At 42.8% G+C, this 19,184-nt stretch overlaps 1 protein-coding gene and 1 pseudogene across 4 annotated transcripts in view; both read right to left on the bottom strand.

The window, feature by feature from the left end:
- Positions 1–19,184, bottom strand: part of LOC307190469 (monocarboxylate transporter 1-like) — a gene marked incomplete at its 5' end in the record, with an annotated part of 112,091 nt that overhangs the window by 27,722 nt on the left and 65,185 nt on the right. Inside the window, one exon of one of the 3 annotated variants that reach the window (XM_079929633.1) lies at positions 9,057–9,219. The exons of 1 other annotated variant lie outside the window; for it this stretch is intronic. In XM_079929633.1, the coding sequence (XP_079785759.1) occupies positions 9,057–9,219 (163 nt within the window). Of the gene's footprint in view, positions 1–9,056; positions 9,220–19,184 lie in introns of those variants that run through there. One more of the 3 variants, XM_079929631.1, reaches the window with a different exon arrangement.
- Positions 17,435–18,943, bottom strand: LOC307190915 (F-box only protein 27-like; annotated as a pseudogene). The gene has a single exon. The product of its transcript is annotated as an F-box only protein 27-like (transcript).

The following is a 19,184-nucleotide window of genomic DNA, read 5'->3' on the forward strand; positions in this document are numbered from 1 at the left end:
TTCCTCCTTTTCTTGAAAAAAAAAAAAAGTATGACTTGAACTGCTCACTGAAATATTTAACACTATAATCAGCTTCATAATTTTTAATAGTTTTATAGTTGGTTTTATGTAAAAGTATCTCCAGGTTTTTATGAATAAAGACTAGAATTTTACCTCTATGCTTTACTCATCATTCTTAAAGTTTTCATCCCAATGCTTGCTTCAGCAGCATACATACTAACATTGGAATGATACAGAGAAGATTAGCATGGCCCCGGCACAAGGATGACACACAAATTCATGAAACGTTCCATATTTTTGTGGGATAGGAGGGTGGGAGGGAGAAGCAAGAGGGAGGCGATATGGGGGTATATGTATACGTATAGCTGATTCACTTTGTTATAAAGCAGAAACTAACACACCATTGTAAAGTAATTATACTCCAATAAAGATGTTAAAAAAATTTTTTTTCATCCCAAATTCAAGACAATTACATTTGTCTCCTTTTAGTTCTTTCCTGTATACATAATTGTGTAATGTCCATCATGAGTCTGAACATCATTATTACTACTACATCTGAGCCCACTACTTCAAAGAAGTAACAAAGTTGTTTTTGTAAAGTACCTGATAATCCACAAAAGACTAATAAATTAAGTATTGTTTGTCTAACATAAGCATTACTTACACTAAGCACAGATAAATAGTTATTTGCAAAGTTGTTTTTGTTTTGCGGTACTCGGGCCTCTCACTGTTGTGGCCTCTCCCGTTGCGGAGCACAGGCTCCGGATGCGCAGGCCTAGCGGCCATGGCTCACGGGCCTATCTGCTCCGCGGCATGTGGGGTTTTCCTGGGCCAGGGCACGAACCCGTGTCCCCTGCATCGGCAGGTGTACTCTCAACCACTGTGCCACCAGGGAAGCCCTGCAAAGTTGTTTTAAAGGGCATTTCTGGACACTAAAAAATTATCAAAAATGAAATTTTGTTATCTCAAAATACAATTATAGGTTAAACTTAAGTCTTTAAATGCTGACGATGTAAGTCCTAGAATATACTGTCAGTAAAACAAAAATCACTTTATAATACACTTAAAATAATTTCAACAATCTACTTCACTTTCCTAAAAAAATACAGTCAATTGTTAATCTGCTCCCCTTAGGGGGCTGTTTTCTATATGAAAAATGACAAACATCAGCAAGGTGCAATCACAACAGAGTGAGGTAAAATTGTGCATTTCTAATTTGCATCCTAAATCTGAATCATCAACCTCTAGAGGGGTTACTGGCAATTGGCATGACAAAGGCCTACACCTTAGAGGGAATTACTGAAGACAAGGTTTGGGGCTAATTTAAATAATGTAACTGATATTACTGGATCCACAAGAAGAGAGAATTCCATGGGTCACAGTAATTAGCCAAAAAGTTGCTCAAGACACACTGTTCCATTTAACTATGCATATGGGAACTTCAAAGACAGCTACTACCTTAGAAACTTACAATAGAGGAGAGAAAGTAAGCAAAAATAATACAAGTGTAAAGATTCACATAATACAAAAATTACAGTGGAGGGCTTCCCTGGTGGCGCAGTGGTTGAGAGTCTGCCTGCAGATGCAGGGGACACGGGTTCGTGCCCCGATCCAGGAAGATCCCACATGCCGCGGAGCGGCTAGGCCCGTGAGCCATGGCCGCTGAGCCTGCGCATCCGGAGCCTGTGCTCCACAACGGGAGAGGCCACAATAGTGAGAGGTCCGCGTACCGCAAAATAAAAAAAATACAGTGGAGGGACTTCCCTGGTGGTCCAGTGGGTAAGACTCCATGCTCCCAATGCAGGGGCCCCGGGTTTGATCCCTGGCTGGGGAACTAGATCCCACATCCACGCCGCAAGTAAGAAGTCTGCATGCCACAACTAAGAGTCCACATGCTGCAACTAAAAGATTCCATGTGCCACAACTAAGACCTGGCACAGCCTAAATAAATAAATATTTTTAAAAAATACAATGGAGACAAGGGATAGGTAGGATTTCAGGAGAAAATGGAATTTCTGTGGACAAAGTCACGGAGAATCAAGAATGGGGTAGAACTCAGGATGAGTCAAAGGAAGAGGTAAAAAAGTTTAAAAGAGTTTAAAGATTAGAAGGTTACAGGTGGCCCTGTGCCCAACTTTTCATAGGCTGGGAAGCAAAGCTTGAGAAACTTGATGTTGTCTTGGGCAGAGTGCGTATAGCAACAGATCAAAGAAAAAGAGGAAGAAAACGTGCTCTCAGCTGCCGGGGGATCTCGCTGAGTTGCTTTTGTCTTGTGGGCTTCTGTTGGGATTGGTGTTTCCTCCCGGAGGACGGCTGCGTGTGCTTTGAGGAGGCTCACTCCCTGCCAGATGGGTGATGGAAGTCTAAACATGAGGAAGGATCTTGGTGCTCTGGTCGGGTGTCAGGCCTGAACCTCTGAGATGGGAGAGCCAAGTTCAGGACATTGGACCACCAGAGACCTCCCGGCCCCACATAATATCAACTGGCGAGAGCTCTCAGAGATCTCCATCTCAACACTAAGACCCAGCTCCACTCAACAACCAGCAACCTCCAGTGCTGGACACCCCATGACAAACAAATAGCAAGACAGGAACACAACCCTACCCATTAGCAGAGAGGCTGCCTAAAATCATAATAAGGTCACAGACACCCCAAAACACACCACCAGACGCAGCCCTGCCCAACTGAAAGAAAAGATTCTGCCTCATCCACCAGAACACAGGCACCAGTCCCCTCCACCAGGAAGCCTACACAACCCACTGAACCAACCTTACCCACTGGGAGCAGACACCAAAAACAACAGGGAACTGTGAACCTGCAGCCTGCAAAAAGGAGACCCCAAACACAGTAAGTTAAGCAAAATGAGAAGACAGAAAAACACACAGCAGATGAAGGAGCAAGGTAAAACCCACCCGACCAAACAAATGAAGAGGAAATACACAGTCTATCTGAAAAAGAATTCAGTTATGATAGTAAAGATGACCCAAAATTTTGGAGACAGAATGGAGAAAATACAAGAAACGTTTAACAAGAACCTAGAAGAACTAAAGAGCAAACAAACAATGAAGAATAACACAATAAATGAAATTTAAAATTCTCTAGAAGGAATCAATAGCAGAATAACTGAGGCAGAAGAACAGATAAGTGACCTGCAAGATAAAATAGTGGAAATAATTACTGCAGAGCAGAATAAAGAAAAAAGAATGAAAAGAATTGAGGACAGTCTCAGAGACCTCTGGGACAACATTAAACGCACCAACATTTGAATTATAGGGGTCCCAGAAGAAGAGAAGAAGAAAGGGACTGAGAAAATATTTGAAGAGATTATAGTTGAAAACTTCCCTAATATGGGAAAGGAAATAATCAAGTCCAGGAAGCACAGAGAGTCCCATACAGGATAAATCCAAGGAGAAATACGCCAAGACACATATTAATCAAACTCTCAAAAATTAAATACAAAGAAAAAATATTAAAAGCAGCAAGGGAAAAGCAACAAATAACATACAAGGGAATCCCCATAATGTTAACAGCTGATCTTTCAGCAGAAACTCTGCAAGCCAGAAGGGAGTGGCAGGACATATTTAAAGTGCTGAAAGGGTAAAACCTACAACCAAGATTACTCTACCCAGCAAGGGTCTCGTTAAGAGTCGATGGAGAAATTAAAACCTTTACAGACAAGCAAAAACTAAGAGAATTCAGCACCACCAAACCAGATTTACAACGAATGCTAAAGGTACTTCTCTAAGTGAGAAACACAAGAGAAGGAAAAGACCTACAATAACAAACCCAAAACAATTAAGAAAATGGTAATAGGAACATACATATCGATAACTACCTTGAATGTAAATGGATTAAATGCTCCAACCAAAAGACATAGACTGGCTGAATGGATACAAAAACAGGATCCATATATATGCTGTCTACAAGAGACCCACTTCAGACCTAGGGACACATACAGACTGAAAGTGAGGGGATGGAAAAAGATATTCCATGCAAATGGAAATCAAAAGAAAGCTGGAGTAGCAATTTTCATATCAGACAAAATAGACTTTAAAATAAAGACTATTACAAGAGACAAAGAAGGACACTACATAATGATCAACGGATCAATCCAAGAAGAAAATACAACAATTGTAAATATTTATGCACCCAACATAGGAGCACCTCAATACATAAAGCAAATGCTAACAGCCATAAAAGGGGAAATTGACAGTAACACAGTAATAGTAGGGGACTTTAACACCCCACTTTCACCAATGGACAGATCATCCAAAATGAAAATAAATAAGAAAACACAAGCTTTAAATGACACATTAAACGATATGGACTTAATTGATATTTATAGGACATTTCATCCAAAAACAACAGAACTCAAGTGCTCATGGAACATTCTCCAGGATACATCATATCTTGGGTCACAAATCAAGCCTTGGTAAACTTAAGAAAACTGAAATCGTATCAAGTATCTTTTCCGACTACTACTACTAGCTATAAGACTAGATATCAATTACAGGAATAAAAACTGTAAGAAATACAACACAAGGAGGCTAAACAATACACTACTAAATAACCAAGAGATCACTGAAGAAATCAAAAAGGCAATCAAAAAATACCTAGAAACAAATGACAATGAAAACACGATGACCCAAAACCTATGGGATGCGGCAAAAGCAGTTTTAAGAGGGAAGTTTATAGCAATACAGTCCTACCTCAAGAAATCAGAAAAATCTCAAATAAACAACCTAAACTTACACCTACACCTAAAGCAATTAGAGGAAGAAGAACAAAAAAAAACCAAAGTTAGCAGAAGGAAAGAAATCATAAAGATCAGATCAGAAATAAATGAAAAAGAAATGAAGGAAACGATAGCAAAGATCAGTAAAGCTAAAAGTTGGTTCTTTGAAAAGATAAACAAAATTGATAAACCATTAGCCAGACTCATCAAGAAAAAAAGGGAGAAAACTCAAATCAACAGAAGTAGAAATGAAAAAGGAGAAGTAACAACTGACACTGCAGAAATACAAGGGATGATGAGAGATTACTACAAACAACTATATGCCTATAAAATGGACAACCTGGAGGAAATGGACAAATTCTTAGAAAAGCACAACCTTCCAAGACTGAACCAGGAAGAAATAGAAAATATAAACAGACCAATCAAAAGCACTGAAATTGAGACTGTGATTAAAAATCTTCCAACAAACAAAAGCCCAGGACCAGGTGGCTTCACAAGCAAATTCTATCAAACATTTAGAGAAGAGCTAACACCTATCATTCTCAAACTCTTCCAAAATATAGCAGAGGGAGGAACACTCCCAAACTCATTCTACAAGGCCACCATCACCCTGACACCAAAACCAGACAAGGATGTCACAAAAAAGAAAACTACAGGGCCAATATCACTGATGAACATAGATGCAAAACTCTTCAACAACATACTAGCAAACAGGGCTTCCCTGGTGGCGCAGTGGTTGGGAGTCTGCCTGCCGATGCAGGGGACGCGGGTTTGCGCACCGGTCTGGGAGGATTCCGCATGCTGCGGAGCGGCTGGGTCCGTGGGCCATGGCCGCTGGGTCTGCATGTCCGGAGCCTGTGCTCTGTGATGGGAGGGGCCACAGTGGTGAGAGGCCCGTGTACCGCAAAAAAAAAAAAAAAAAAATACTAGCAAACAGAATCCAGCAGCACATTAAAAGGATCATACATCATGACGAAGTGGGTTTTGTCCCAGGAATGCAAGGATTCTTCAACATATGTAAATCAATCAATGTGATACACCATATTAACAAATTGAAGGAGAAAAACCATATAAGCATCTCAATAGATGCAGAAAAAGCTTTTGACAAAATTCAACACCGACTTATGATAAAAAAAAAACCTCCAGGGCTTCCCTGGTGGCGCAGTGGTTGAGAGTCTGCCTGCCGATGCAGGGGACACGGGTTCGTGCCCCGGTCCGGGAGGATCCCACATGCCGTGGAGCGGCTGGGCCCGTGAGCCATGGCCGCTGAGCCTGCACATCCTGAGCCTGTGCTCCGCAACGGGAGAGGCCACAGCAGTGAAAGGCCCGCATACTGCAAAAAAAAAAAAAAAAAACCTCCAGAAAGTAGGCATAAAGGGAACTTACCTCAACATAATAAAGGCCATATATGACAAACACACAGCCAACGTCATTCTCAATGGTGAAAAACTGAAACCATTTCCACTAAGATCAGGAACAAGACAAGGTTGCCTACTCTCATCAATATTATTCAACATAGTTTTGGAAGTTTTAGCCACAGCAATCAGAGATGAAAAAGAAATAATAGGAATCCAAATCAGAAAAGAAGAAGTATAATTGTCACTGTTTGCAGATGATACGATACTATACACAGAGAATCCTAAAGATGCTACCAGAAAAATAGTAGAGCTAATCAATGAATTTGGAAAAGTAGCAGGATACAAAATTAATGCACAGAAATCTCTTGCATTCTTATACACTAATGATGAAAAATCTGAAAGAGAAATTAAGGAAACACTCCCATTTACCACTGCAACAAAAAGAATAAAATACCTAGGGATAATCCTACCTAAGGAGACAAAAGACCTGTAGGCAGAAGACTATAAGACAGTGATGAATTAAAGACGATACAAACAGATGGAGAGATATACTATGTTCTTGGATTGGAAGAATCAACATTGTGAAAATGACTATATTACCCAAAGCAATCTACAGATTCAGTGCAATCCCTATCAAACTACCAATGGCATTTTTCACAGAACTAGAACAAAAGATTTCACAATTTGTATGGAAACACAAAAGACAAAATAGCCAAAGCAATCTTGAGAAAGAAAAACAGAGCTGAAGGAATCAGGATCCCTGACTTCAGACTATACTACAAAGCTACAGTAATCAAGACAGTATGGTACTGGCACAAAAACAGAAATATAGACCAATGGAACAGGATAGAAAGCCCAGAGATAAACCCACACACATATGGTCACCTTATCTTTGATAAAGGAGGCAAGGATATACAATGGAGAAAAGACAGCCTCTTCAATAAGTGGTGCTGGGAAAACTGGACAGCTACATATAAAAGAATGAAATTAGAATACTCCCTAACACCATACACAAAAATAAACTCAAAATAGATTAAAGACCTAAATATAAAGCCAGACACTATCAAACTCTTAGAGGAAAACATAGGCAGAACACTCTATGACAAAAATCACAGCAAGATCCTTTTTGACCCACCTCCTAGAGAAATGGAAATAAAAACAAAAATAAACAAATGGGACCTAATGAAACTTCAAAGCTTTTGCATGGCAAAGGAAACCATAAACAAGACGAAGGGACAACCCTCAGAATGGGAGAAAATATTTGCAAACGAATCAATGGACAAAGGAATAATCTCCAAAATTTACAGGCAGCTCATGCAGCTCAATATCAAAAAAACAAACAACCCAATCCAAAAATAAGCAGAAGACCTAAATACACATTTCTCCAAAGAAGATATACAGATGGCCAACAAACACGTGAAAGGATGCTCAACATCACTAATTATTAGAGAAATGCAAATCAAAACTACAATGAGGTATCACCTCACACAGGTCAGAATGGCCATCATCAAAAAAATCTACAAACAATAAATGCTGGAGAGGGTGTGGAGAAAAGGGAACCCTCTTGCACTGTTGGTAGGAATGTAAATTGATACAGCCACTCTGGAAAACACCTTAAAGAACTAAAAATAGAATTACCATATGACCCAGCAATCCCAATACTGGGCATATACCCTGAGAAAACCGTAATTCAAAAAGACTCATGTAGGGCTTCCCTGGTGGCGCAGTGGTTGAGAGTCCGCCTGCCAATGCAGGGGACAAGGGTTCGTGCCCCGGTTCGGGAAGATCCCACATGCCGCAGAGCGGCTGGGCCCGTGAGCCGTGGCCGCTGAGCCTGCGCGTCCGGAGCCTGTGCTCCGCAACGGGAGAGGCCCCAACAGTGAGAGGCCCGCGTACCGCAAAAAAAAAAAAAAAAAAAGACTCATGTACCACAATGTTCACTGCAGCATTATTTACAATAGCCAGGACATGGAAGCAACCTAAGTGTCCACTGACAGATGACTGGATAAAGAAGATGTGACACATATATACAATGGAATATTACCCAGCCATAAAAGAAACAAAATTGAGTTATTTGTAGTGAGGTGGATGGACCTAGAGTCTGTCATATAGAGTGAAGTAAGTCAGAAAGAGAAAAACAAATGCCGTATGCTAACATATATATACGGAATCTAAAAAAAAAAAAAATTCTTAAGAACCTAGGGGCAGGACAGGAATAAAGACGCAGATGCAGAGAATGGACTTGAAAACACCGGGAGGAGGAAGGGTAAGCTGGGACGATGTAAGAGTGGCATGGACATATATACACTACCAAATGTAAAATAGATAGCTAGTGGGAAGCAGTCGCATGGCACAGGGAGATCAGCTTGGTGCTTTGTGCCCACCTAGAGGGGTGGGATAGGGAGGGTAGGAGGGAGACACAAGAGGAAGGAGATATGGGGATATATGTATATGTATAGCTGATTCACTTTGTTATTCAGCAGAAACTGACACAACAATGCAAAGCAATTATACTCCAATAAAGATGTTAAAAAAAAAGGTTACAGGTGGCATGCCACAACGCCAAAACAACCTCCCACCCCATATCACCCCCCCACCCCTCGCTCAGGCACAACCTGGCCAAGAGATCCTGGAGGGAAGAGGTTAATCAGCGCTATCAGATTTTATAGCCTCAGGTCATTACTCTTCCAGATGGAAAGCATCCCCAGTGGGGATGAAGAGATTTCCCCCAGGCCACCACGATCTCACTCATCTCCCCGCGCTGGCGGCCGGGAGACTTGGCTGGGACACCTGTCCTCGCCTCCTTCACCAACCCCTCCCTGCTCCGCGGAGCTGCAGCCACGAAGCCCTCGAGGGCCGCCCCCCGTCCCCAGGAAACCAAGCTCTCCGTTCCCCGAGGCTCCCTCCCACCCCGCCCAAGCAGCCAGGACTCCCAGCGCGCCACCCGCCGTTACCCAGCTAACCGTTGTGCGCGGGTCGCGGCGCCGCGTGAGCGTGACGTGACGGGGCGGCTCGGGGCGGAGCTCCTCTCCGCGCCTGGCGCCCCTCACGCCCCGGGAGTTCGCCAGACACTGTGGGGAGGGGTGGGCGCCGCCGCCTTATACCACGCCGCGGGGGCCGGAGCATGCACGCAGGGGGCGGAGTTGGCCCTACGGGCCCCGCCCCCTCCGCCCGCCCTCACAGCGCTGACTTCGGTGTGGTTCCCCCTCGGCCGCCGTCGTCGGCTCCCGGTCCCGCTGGGTATTCCCCCGCAACGGCGCGGCCACCACCACGCGTGCGGGACGCCAATGTCGGCCTCACCCTCAGTCTCTGGCAGAGAAAAGGGGAAACCGCTAAGGACGGATGGGGCGTGTTCCCCGGCTCCTGACTCAGGTGTGGGGGGAGATGGGCGCGCGGAAGAGCGGGGAAGTGGCTGGAAGTGGGAGACTGGGCGGGGTTTGAGTGGACGCGGGTGCACCTCCGACCCGGGAAGAGGCCGAGGGCTAGAGGTTAAGAGCGTGGGCTGTGGGCTCGCTGCTTGAGTTCTGTGACCTCGGGGAAGTCACTCAAACCCTCAGGGCCTGTTTCCTGCTCCCTAAAATGGCAACAGTAGTAGAAGCGACCTCATTTAGGAGATTTCCATGGTCTTTGAGGTACACAGAAGTCGGGAAAGAAGAGCGTGTAAGAGAATGGAAAGATTGGTCCAAGAGGGGGAGGGTGTGTGTGCGTGTGTGTGTGCGTGTGTGTGTGTGTGTGTGTGTGTGAAAGATGGAGAAATGAAGATTGCAGATAGGCCAAATTTTTGTGGACACAATGTTTGGGACAGGGTGTAATTATGGCTGGCAGTTTTGGGGGGATTGATTATATACTAAACACTTCACCTGAATCCTCATGAGCCTGTGGAGTAGGTACTATTGACAATTTACAAATAAAGGACCTGCGGTTCAGAGGGGTTGGGTAACTTTACAGAGGCCACTGACCTAGTAGTGGCCAACATTTGAAGTCAGACTTCAGAGCCTGGTTTTTGTCATAAGAGCCATGGTTCTTGAGCAAGTCCAGATACCAAAGTGTATCTGTTAAAGTGATTAAATAATCTTGATTTGAGAAATACCAAAAAAGTATGTCAAGGCCCTTGCCTTCAAAGAATTTACAAGTTCTTTGGGGGCAACTGAGATACAAATCAGCCCACATTTCTTGAGCATTTGCCATGCCAGGACCTGTCCTACCACTCCACCTTTTGTCTCACACACACACTTAATTCCCACAACACTTAAGAGTAGGCCTTATAGTTTCTGTTTTGCAAATGAATAACCTGAGGTTGAGGAGGAGTGGGGTTTGTGGGGTCAGGCCTTGCGCCCTCCTCTCAACCACTCTGCTTGTTTCACAGCAAAGTTTTCAGTAGCAGTTCAATATGTTAGTAGAAGACATTGCAGAATCTATGGTCAAGTACTGCTTGTGAGCAGTAATTGTTTTTTACCTTTGTAAATGCAGAGAAGAAAGGCACTTAAGGTCACTGGAGTGGCCAGAACTTAGATCAGCAGTGCTTCAGGATTGTTAGTGGCAGCAGCATTCAGAGTAGATGGTAGATAGTTGAGTTAGGGAGACAGTGGGACACTGTGGCTCGGGTGTAAATTTATAAGGACCTGTACTATGGAATGGCAGTGCGAAGAGGTAGATAAGAGATTCCCAGGAAACTTCTCAAAGAAGGCACGTAAAGCAGCAGTATAGTGGGTCTGCCCAGTTTCCAACAAAGTACCTAATTAAGGTTGCTAGGGGAATAAAGTTAGTGTTTGTGAAGCACTTGGAACAGAGCCTAGCATATAGCAAGTATTCATTTTTAAAAATATAAGTATTTTTAAAAATGAATAAATAGGAAATTAAGGAAATAATTTCATTTACAATAGCATCCAAAAGAATAAAAACACCTAGGGATAGGTTTAACTAAGGAGGTTGCAAAGATTTTAGGCAACTCTACTTTCTGAAGAAACACTGCCCACAAAACTGCCCTTACTTCAGACACCGTCTGCAAGATTGGGGGTCTCCAGGGTCACCCTCACTTCACACCATCTGGCCACAAATTTGGAGGTTCTCATAACCTTGCTTAGGATCAGTAATTTGCTAGAAAGACTCACAGAACACCCTTAAAGCTATTATATTCACAGTCACATTTATTACAGAAAAAAAGGATACATTGAAATCAAGCAAGGGAAGAGTAGCATAGGGCAGAATCTGGGAGGGGTCCAAACTCACAGTTCTGGTTGTCCTCTCCAGGTGAGGTCCTGAGTGGAGTTATCTCCTCTCAGCTATGATGTGTGACAGTGCTCTAAGAGTATTGCCAACCTGGGATATCACTCAAGCCCTGGTATCCATTGCTTTGTGAGGCTTCATTACTTGGCATGAATCATAGTCCATGTGATCAAACTAAAATCTCCAGTCACCTGCCTCCTTGAAGTTTGGCCTGTTACCATGTGACACAAAGCCCTAACTCTCCAATCACATTGTTGGTCTTTCTGACATTGCTGGCCCTACCCTGAGTCACTTCATTAGCCTGAACTGAGAAGGGGCCCACCCTTAGACACCTCATTAGCATAAACTGTCAGAGTTGGTCTGAGGGACCCACTATGAATTACAGAGACACTCCTATCACTTGGGAAATTGCAAGGATGTGGCGGTCATCTCCCAGGAGCTGGGACAAAGGCCAGACCACTCTTTAGACAAGGCCAGATTCCTTACTACACAAAAGTGGAAGACACACTGAAAACTGTAAAACGTTGCTGAAAGATACTAAAGAAGACCTAAATAAGTGGAAAGACATCCATGTTCATGTATTGGAAGACTTAATATTGTTAAGATGGCAATACTACCCAGCGTGATCTACAGATTCAATGTAATACCTATTAAAATTGCTAGCCCTTTTGGCAAAAGTGGTAAACTCATATGGAATTGTGCAGGATGCTGAATACTTAAAACAATATTGAAGAAGAACAAAGTTGGAGGACTCACATTTCCTTATTACAAAACTTATTACAAAGCTACAGTGATCAAAACAGTGTGGTACTAGCATAGGGATAGCTGTATAGACCAAGAGAATAGAAAATCCAGAAACAAACTTACAAATCTAGGGCCAACTGATTTTTTAAAAGAATGCCAAGACCATTCAATGGGAAAAGAAATGTCTCTTCAACAAGTGGTGGTGGGACACGTGAATATCCATATGCAAAAGAATGAAGTTGCACCCCTACCTTATGCCATATACAAACATAAACTCAAAATGGATTAACCAATAACCTAAATGTAAGAACTAAACTATAAAACTCTTAGAAGAGAAGATGAGGGGTAAATCTTAACGACCTTGGATTTGGCAATGGATTTTTAGATACAATACCAAAAGAAGAGCAACAAAAGGAAAAGATAAATTGGGTTTCATCAAAATGAGAAGCTTTTGTGCATCAAAGGATGTTATCAAGAAAGTGAAAAGACAACTTATACAATGGGAGAAAATATTTGCAAATCAGGGTCTAATGTCCAGAATATGTAAAGAACTCTTACAACTCAACAACAAAAAGACAACCCAATTAAAAAATGAGCAAAGGATTTGAATAGGTGTTTTCCAAAAACGATGTATAAGTGACCAACAAGCACATGACAAGGTACTCAACGTTATTAGTCATTAGAGAAATGCAAATCAGAAACACGAGATACCACTCTATACCCACTAGGATGGCTATAATAATAATTTTTTAAGGAAAGTATGTATTGGCAAGAATGTGGAGAAATTTGAAAACTTGCACATTGCTCATGGGGGTATAAAATGGTATAGCCACTGTGGAACAGTTTGGCAGTTCCTCAAAAGTTAAACATAATATTACAAGACCCAGCAATTCTAAGTATATACCCCCAAAATTGAAAACAGGTATTCAAACAAATAGTTGTACAGGAGTTTCATAGCACTATTCACAATAGCCAAAAGTTGGAAACAACCCAATGTGCATCATTAAATGTATGGATAAACAAATGTGATATAGCCGTACAATGGAATATTATTTGGTCACAGAAGGATTGGAGTACTGGTACATGCTACAACATGGATGGGCCTCGAAAAGATGTTAAGTGAGAGTAGCCAGTCACAAAGGGTCTCAAATTGTGAATATCCAGACACAAAAGGTCAGAAATTGTATGATTCCATTTTATTAAATATCCAGAATTGGTAAATCTAGAGAGACAGCAGATTAATGTTGCCAGGGGCTGGGAGAATGACTTTTTAATGGATACGGAGTTTTCTTTTAGGGTAATGAAAATGATTTGGAACTTGATATAGGTGTTGGTTGGTGGTTGTACAACATTGTGAATGTACTAAATACCACTGAAATGTATACTTTAAAATGGTTAACTTTATGTTATATGAATTTACCTCAATAAATAAACCAAATAAATAAATGGAGAAAAAGATTTTCCATGTATTAAATGAAGTTTCTTCTTTGTGTTAAGAGAATCATGTCTAAGTTTATAATTTAAACTTTATATATCTTAAAGAGGGCCAATGTGATAGTCAGAAGCCACCCTCCTTCCCCAAGATGTCCATGTCCTAATCCTTGGGATCTGTGAATACGTTATTTACATGACAAAGGGGACTTAGGGTTGCAGATGGAACTAAATTTGCTAGTCAGCTGACCTTAAAATAGGGAGATCATCCTGGATTGTCTGGGCCCAATATAATTAAGAGTCCGTAAAAGTGGGAGAGAGTAGGCAGACAGGTCAGAGTGACGCAGTGTGAGGACTTGACCTGCTGTTGCTGGCTTTTAAGATGGAGGAAGCGGGGCACCAGCCAAGGAATGCAGGTGGCCTCTAGAGTCTGGGAAGGGCAAAGAAACAGACTCTCCTCTAGAGCCTCCAGAAGGCTTGACACCTTGATTTTAGCCCAGTGAGGCCTGTGTTGGACTTCTGACCTGTAAAACTGTAAGATAATAAATCTAAGTTGCTGTTGTTGTTTCTAAAATATTTATTTATTTGGTTGCGTTGGGTCTTAGTTACAGCAGGTGGGCTCCTTAGTTGTGGCATGTGAACTCCTAGTTGCAGCATGGATGTGGGATCTAGTTCCCCGACGAGGGATTGGACCAACACCCCTGCATTGGGAGTGTGGAGTCTTAACCACTGCACCTCCAGGGAAGTCCCCTAAATCTATGTTGTTTTAAGCCACTAACTTTGTGATAATTTGTTACAGCCATGATGGAAAACTAATACAGACAGCATAAACGTGTATACTTCAGGCCTCACAAAACTTGTATCTTCCTACTGACAGTGAATATTTTTATGAAGAGTACAGGCTTTGGAGTTGGAAGGCCAGGTGCTATAACTTGCTAGCTGTGTTTCTGTGGGCAATTCACTGAACTCTTCTAGGCTTCAGTTTCCTCACCAGGAACATTGGAGATAATACCTACAAACCCGATGTGTCATGAGAATCAAAAGAGAAAATTATTGGTGAAACTGGGAAAGTGCTCTGAGAGTGGTTTTTTGTTTTGTTTTTTTTTAATATAAATTATCAGTAAAGGGTGCTTAAGGGGGAAAGGTCCAGAGTTACTCTAATATTTTAGCTGGAAATAGAGAAATAGACAAGGTGGGAAGAAGAAACAGTTTGAGTGAACTGGAGGAAATGATAAAGCAGGTACAATTCTTACTATTTTTCCAGATGTCATCCTTGTTTTAAGCCAGTATAAGAGGAATTTTAGAGTTGGCAGAAGCCTGGAAATCATGTAACCAACGCCCAACCTTATGCAGATGTGGAAGCTGAAATCCAGAAGCTGGAAGACTTTCTTCAAACCACTCAGCTAATGAATGGTTTGACCAGGTTTGACAAGTTTTCTGGACTTTACTGTCTAAAGCATAACCTTTAAGATAAAGTGTTTCTTTACTGCAAACCAGAGGGGATACAGTGCCCTCTAGTGGCTTTTTATTTTATTATACAAATCCCCATTACTTCACATTTCTGTTTTAAAGGTTGAGAAGGAGATGATGCAAGCTAGGCTGCCTTAGAGAAGGACCTTACAGTTATTTGCAAACTCAGATTTCAAGGTTTCAAGCAAGTTCTAACTTGAGAAATTAGGGACTAGGATGAGAAACACCATTAAAGGAAAAGGGGTGGGGAATTTGTAAATGCAAATTTGGACATTTGTGCTGAATACACTGCTCAAATATTTTATCTGGAAAATAAGAAAAATACGTTTTTGTTGTGTTTCCGCTGACAAACTCAGTGAAATCAAAAAGGTTCACTTTTCGTTTTATGGAGATACAGTCCTCATAACATAAAATCCACCATTTAAAAGTGTAAGCTTAAGTAGTTTTCAGTATATTCACCATGTTGTGCAACCATCATCACTATCTAATTGCAGAATATTTCCATCTCCCCCCACACCCCAAAAAAACCCAAACAATTAGAAGTTGATTCCAATCCCCCCCCCATCCCCTGACAATTGCTAATGTACTTTCTGTCTCTATGTATTTGTCTATTCTGGATATTTTATATAAATGGAATGTGAACTTTCATCTCTGGCTTCTTTCATTTAGCATAGTGTTTTCAAGGTTCACCCATATTGTAGCATGTATCAGTACTTAGTTCCTTTTTATGGCTGAATAATATTCTGTTGTACGGATACATCACATTGTATTTATTTGTTCATCAATTGATGGGTATTGAGTTGTTTACACTTTTTTAAAAAATTTGTTTATTTATTTTTGGCTGTGTTAGGTCTTCGTTGCTGTGCGCGGGCTTTCTCTAGTTGTGGCGAGTGCGGGCTACTCTTGTGGTGCGCCGTCTTCTCATTGCAGTGGCTTGTTACGGAGCATGAGCTCTAGGCACACTGGCTTCAGTAGTTGTGGCACTCGGGCTCAGTAGTTGTGGCTCACGGGCTCTAGAGCGCAGGCTTAGTAGTTGTGGCGCATGGGCTTAGTTGCTCCGCGGCATGTGGGATCTTCCTGGACCAGGGATTGAACCCGTGTCCCCTGTGTTGGCAGGCAGATTCTTAACCACTGCGCCACCAGGGTAGTCCCTCTATGTTTAACTTTTTGAAGAACTACCAAACAATGTATGTTCCAACTGTCTCATATTTTCCAATACTTGTTTTTTCCATTTTATTATTAATATTAATATTGCCATTCTAATGGGTATAAAGTAGTATCTCATGTGGTTTGTTTTAAATTTTGAAATCAATTTTTTCTCTTTTTTTATTTTTGTTTTTATTTGTGGTAAAATACACAAAACATAGAATTTACCTTCATAACTATTTTAGGTATATAGTTCATTAATGTTAAGTATATTCACATTGTGGTGCAACCAATTTCCAAAACTCCACCTTGTAAAACTGAAACTATGCCCGTTAAGCAACTCCCCATTCTCCTCTCCCCTCAACCACCATCCTACTTTCTGTCTCTATGAATTTGATGACTCTAGGGTATCTCATATTAATGGAATAGTATTTGTCTTTTTGGGACTGGCTTATTTCACTTAGCATAATGTCCTCAAAAGTTCATCCATGTTGTAGCATGTGTCAGAATTTCCTTTCTTTTTTTTTTTGTGGTACGCGGGCCTCTCACTGCTGTGGCCTCTCCCGTTGCGGAGCACAGGCTCCGGACACGCAGGCTCAGTGGCCATGGCTCACGGGCCCAGCCTCTCCGCGGCATGTGGGATCTTCCCAAACCGGGGCACGAACCCGTGTCCCCTGCATCGGCAGGCGGACTCTCAACCACTGCGCCACCAGGGAAGCCCGTCACCTAACTTCTTATACCATTTGTACCCTCATCAAATTCCCACACTTAAAAGTTCGTTCAGGTTTTTTGTTTTGGATCTTTTCTATTTGTCACTTTCTCTCTAATTCTTTTCCTTCCCTATTTTCTCCCTCTTCTACTTTCCCTTTCTCCTCATACCTTGTCCTTCTCCTCCTTCTGCCTCTTTCCTTCCTTATTACTCCCCCTTGCTTCTTTCTCTTCCTCTTTTCCTCCTCTTCTCCCCTCTTCCCCTCATCCTCCTCATCTTCCTCTTTTTCTGGTAAAGTTGACAAATTCCTTATTATTATTTAATAAAGATAAATGAATTCAATGAAATTCTTTTCTTGCACGCCCTTTCATACAATTCAAATTAACGAAGTTTTCTGTATACAATTTAATCTATTAGAATACTACCAGAATTTTTGTCAAGCACTGAAATGTTACACATTAGTCATGACTATAAATTCCATCAATGTAGTCTAAAATACGTAAGTGTGTTAACTGGAACTTAGTTAATTACAGAGACTTCTTACCTTTCCTTTCTTTTTTTTTTTTTTTTTGGCAGATACATTGCTCATTTATTTGCTCCATGTTTGAAAAGAATTTCAAAATAAAATAACTTTATACACCATACAATTCAGAGCAGAGTTGGGCTCAGGGGACCACTTCGTGGTTCACAGGGTGGGCAGAACCCTCTGTCTCCAAACATTTTTTGCACTAGTTTGACTTTCTGCTGTGAGTCCTGGTCCCAGTCTTGCTTGAAACCCCATGAGGTTAAGTTCACCACCCAAGGGGGCTGGAATTTTCCCAGCCATAGGGATGAGCTGCTAGTTCAGAGGTGAAAGAGGGCTTCCTGGAAGGGACCAATAAAGCCTCTGCAGCAGAAACAGGACGAGACAAGGGCAGAAGGCACGGGGCTGAACCAGAGAGCCTCTGGGGGATGGTGGAGCTCTCAGGATCCAGCATTTCCCTGGGCCCCTGTGCTCAACCGTGGCTTTCCATTCAGTAGAACAGGGTCTACCTTAGAAAGCAGCAGAAACTTTCTTCTAGTAGCTTCCAAAACCTGAAGACAGGGCCCAGCAGGAATTTCGACTGGACCCAGGAGATCCCAGGATGCCAGGGAGCTACAAGCCCTTGATTACTGAGGTGGCCCAGCCAATGGGCCCAGCTCCTGGAAGGCACAGTAAGGTAGTTTTGCAAGGACAGCCCACGACTAGGACAGACAGACCCATGCAAACACACTGGAGTTGGTAAAAGGGACTCCATATTGCTCATTCCCTAACTCCAGGTTTGACACCCATTGTTCAAAAGACACAAAGTGAACACCGTTCTTGAGGTTGGAGGACACATGGCTGGCCTCAAAGGGGACTCTCCTCCACCGCCGGATGCAAAAAGGATTCGAAGAGAAATGACGCAGGACAGCCTGGTTGACGTCTAGAGTTTGGACAATTAGCCGATATATACATATACGGTTAGTGCCTCATCGTTCCATCCAGCAGTCAGAGACACAAATCCCAATCTTTCCATTATCCAGGAGTTCTGGCCAGAAACCCTCCTTCTCCAGGTCCAAAACTTCCTTTCTTCGAAACCACCTGTAACCAGGTAGGTGGTAGGCAGGTAGGAAGTGGACATCACAAGGAGCTGCAGGCATGCCCTTACATTTTCTCTCCTTTGTCCAGCCGTCCCCACCACTCAGCATAGGCTGTTCTGGGAAGCCATCTAGGCCCCTGGGGTTCAGGAGGAGGTTGCGCCCTATGGGTCTGCGCTCGCAGAAGCGGCCCAGGACGCAGGGCCTGAGGTCGGCGGCGGCGGCAGGCAGGGGCTGACGATGGGCCGCAGGGCGGCGTGTTTCCGGGGCAGGATGCTCAACAGGGCCTGGCAGTCCACTAGGTCGCGCCAGCGCCTGCACACCTGGTGGCGGTGCCTGAGCAGCATGTGTTGGGGCACGTGGCTCAGCACCATTAGGAGCAGCTCGGCTGGCAGTTGGTTCGGGCCCAGCGCCTCCTCGGATTCCTGCTCTAGCGCCTCCTCGGATTCCTGCTCCAGCAAGGGGATCCCGACAGGCTGGCCCCTGGAGGAGGGCTTCTCACCAGGCTCAGCTGTGACCTGCATCTCAGCCAGCGCCCCTCCTGGGTGGGCCATCACCTTGCTTCACGTCTCTTTCCTTTCCAAGACAAGTTAGAGCACTTTATCATTTTGCTGTTTTGGGTAAATAATCTGAAAATGCACTGCTTATGGCTAGGCTTAACAAGTTGTGATATATGATGGAAAATAGGAATAATACAGGGCCAAAAAGATAACCTTTAAGTATTTTATACTCTTTTGACTTAGGGGGCATGCAAGTTAAATGAAAA

Source organism: Stenella coeruleoalba (assembly GCF_951394435.1).
Source record: "Stenella coeruleoalba genome assembly, chromosome: 1".
NCBI lineage: Eukaryota > Metazoa > Chordata > Mammalia > Artiodactyla > Delphinidae > Stenella > Stenella coeruleoalba.